General features: G+C 40.8%; 1 protein-coding gene across 1 annotated transcript in view; it reads right to left on the bottom strand.

The window, feature by feature from the left end:
- Positions 1-316: 316 nt before the first annotated feature.
- The window catches only part of ptprr (protein tyrosine phosphatase receptor type R), a 52,808-nt gene continuing 51,031 nt past the window's right edge, over positions 317-2,093 (bottom strand). Inside the window, exon 16 of the mRNA XM_050037857.1 lies at positions 317-876. Within this exon, the coding sequence (XP_049893814.1) occupies positions 783-876 (94 nt within the window). The 3' untranslated portion in view covers positions 317-782. The remainder of the gene's footprint in view (positions 877-2,093) is intronic.

Raw genomic sequence — 2,093 nt, 5'->3', positions numbered from 1 at the left:
ACTGTCTGGTTAAACACAATAGCACACTTTGAAACATGTCATAAAGTATTGTTAGCATATAAATATGAAAAAATGTAGTTATCAAGTGTCAGGTGACTTGGGCTGACACACTTAGTATTTCTGAGAAGTTTAAAACAAGTTTCAGTGGTTAAGACATCTGTGAGATCATGAAAATACCTTTGAAGATACATCAAGTGTTTGTTGGGAATCACAGGGTAACGTAAGAAGGACCGAAGTCACAAAGGCGGTGTGGCAGGAGGGGTTGGTTCAACAGTGGTATATTAGCTTAACCAAAGGTGCAACCAGCTAACAGTCATTTTCCAATAGTCTTTCTCATAAGAACACCACGTTACAAAATAATTTTTAAATCCTATAAGACACAGAAACACAACAGTGTTATTGAACAATGTCGATCAATTCCAGTCGAACTATTTCTACGTCTCCATGACAGAAAAGAGGTAACATGACAGTCTGGTTAGTTAAAAACGACACGATCCCACAGTCAGTTGTTTAAGAGAAGTGAAGTGAGTCTTTCGAGTTCCTCCGAAGAATCGCTCGCCAACAACACACGAAGAAGAAACAGCAGAGAAGAAGAAGAAGGGGTATATTCCATTTCCTGAAATGTACCTTTCCTCTTTCCGTCAGCAGGCCCCGCCCACAACAGTCCTTATTGGTTGTCCATCAAACTCAAAGACCTCCGAGATCATACCTGCTATAAGGACTTCGCTATGTTAGCGCACTTCCAGGTTTAAGTCGATGCCTCCTGTGGTGGTGGTGTGAGCTCATTGGCCGGTTTCTGCAGAGAGGCGGGCCTCGTACAGGCTCAAGGCGTGATGGACGAACTCGTACTGCTCACCTGTCTGGATCATACCTCCCCTGCAGACGGATAAAGAAACTTTTAGTCAATGTGGAAATGACTTTTTAACCATTTCTCACCACCAAATTCTCATCAGTTCATCCTTGAATCCAAGTGGAGTGTGCCAAAGTTTATGAAGTTCCCTCTCGTTGTTCTCCACCCAAAGACATAATGCCTCAGGTCGAGGCTGTCCCCAGAGAGGAGGCATTAAAACACACGAAGGCCGGAAAAATAGTGGCAATGGGGACTGTTTTCACACTGACATTGTGGGGACGTACAGGCACAAAGCTTTACTGTGGTTCTTTGTAAAGTGTCCATGAGTATCCAGTAAAGCGCTTTATAAATCAAATGTATTATTACAGTTATTAGTAGTAGTAGTATTGTATGCCGTACCTGTAATGGCAGAGGAAAACTGAAGCAATAGAAAATAAAAACTGAAAATATGTTTCGACACTGGGGGCAAAGAGCTGGTTCCGTCACACATTGCTTGGAACATCAACTTCATAACATAATAAACCAAACATGTAAAATGCAGAAAACTGTGGCAGTAGACAAAACTCTGAATGTACAAGCGTTGTGAGGACACACTGACATTATGGGGACATCTTGACGAGAGGCTCCTCAACAACTTGTTTTGAGATCATTTATTTTATGATTTTCAGAGGCAGCACTGCAAACTTCATTTTCCTCTCCTGTTTCAAGGTTTCAGGATAAAATAAATATGATTCCCCCCTTTATTCTTTCATATATTTAATGTTACAATGTCGGATATTCGTATGAAACGTGACCAAAGTTTTAAATAATGACGTAAACTTTTGTAAAAGTAATCAATGTGAGCAAAAACCTCAGGCTCTGTTTCAAACCAGACAAGCTGACATCAACTCGTGACAGATTTCTTTATATGGTCATCTGCTCCTGGTTCGCTACTGTAAGTCTCTATGTTGCATACACTGCTACATGTAGCCACATGCTAACGTCATGGAAGCATATAATCTAGGTTGCTGATTTTAATTTCTCACAAATGTTTGATCATATTTCTCTTTTAAAAGTTTTTATTGGCTATTGTTTGACAGTAGAAAGTGACGCTACTCTCCGTCACAGTTGTTCCTCAGCTGCGATGATGGTGCAGACACGGTAAGATGTTTAAAGGGATAGTGCACCCAAAAATGAAAATTCAGCCATTATCTACTCACCCATATGCCGAGGGAGGCTCAGGTGAAGTTTTAGAGTCCTCACA

The sequence above is a fragment of the Epinephelus moara genome, chromosome 24, assembly GCF_006386435.1.
Source record: "Epinephelus moara isolate mb chromosome 24, YSFRI_EMoa_1.0, whole genome shotgun sequence".
Lineage (NCBI taxonomy): Eukaryota > Metazoa > Chordata > Actinopteri > Perciformes > Serranidae > Epinephelus > Epinephelus moara.
This window is presented reverse-complemented; position numbering and strand designations above follow the sequence as displayed.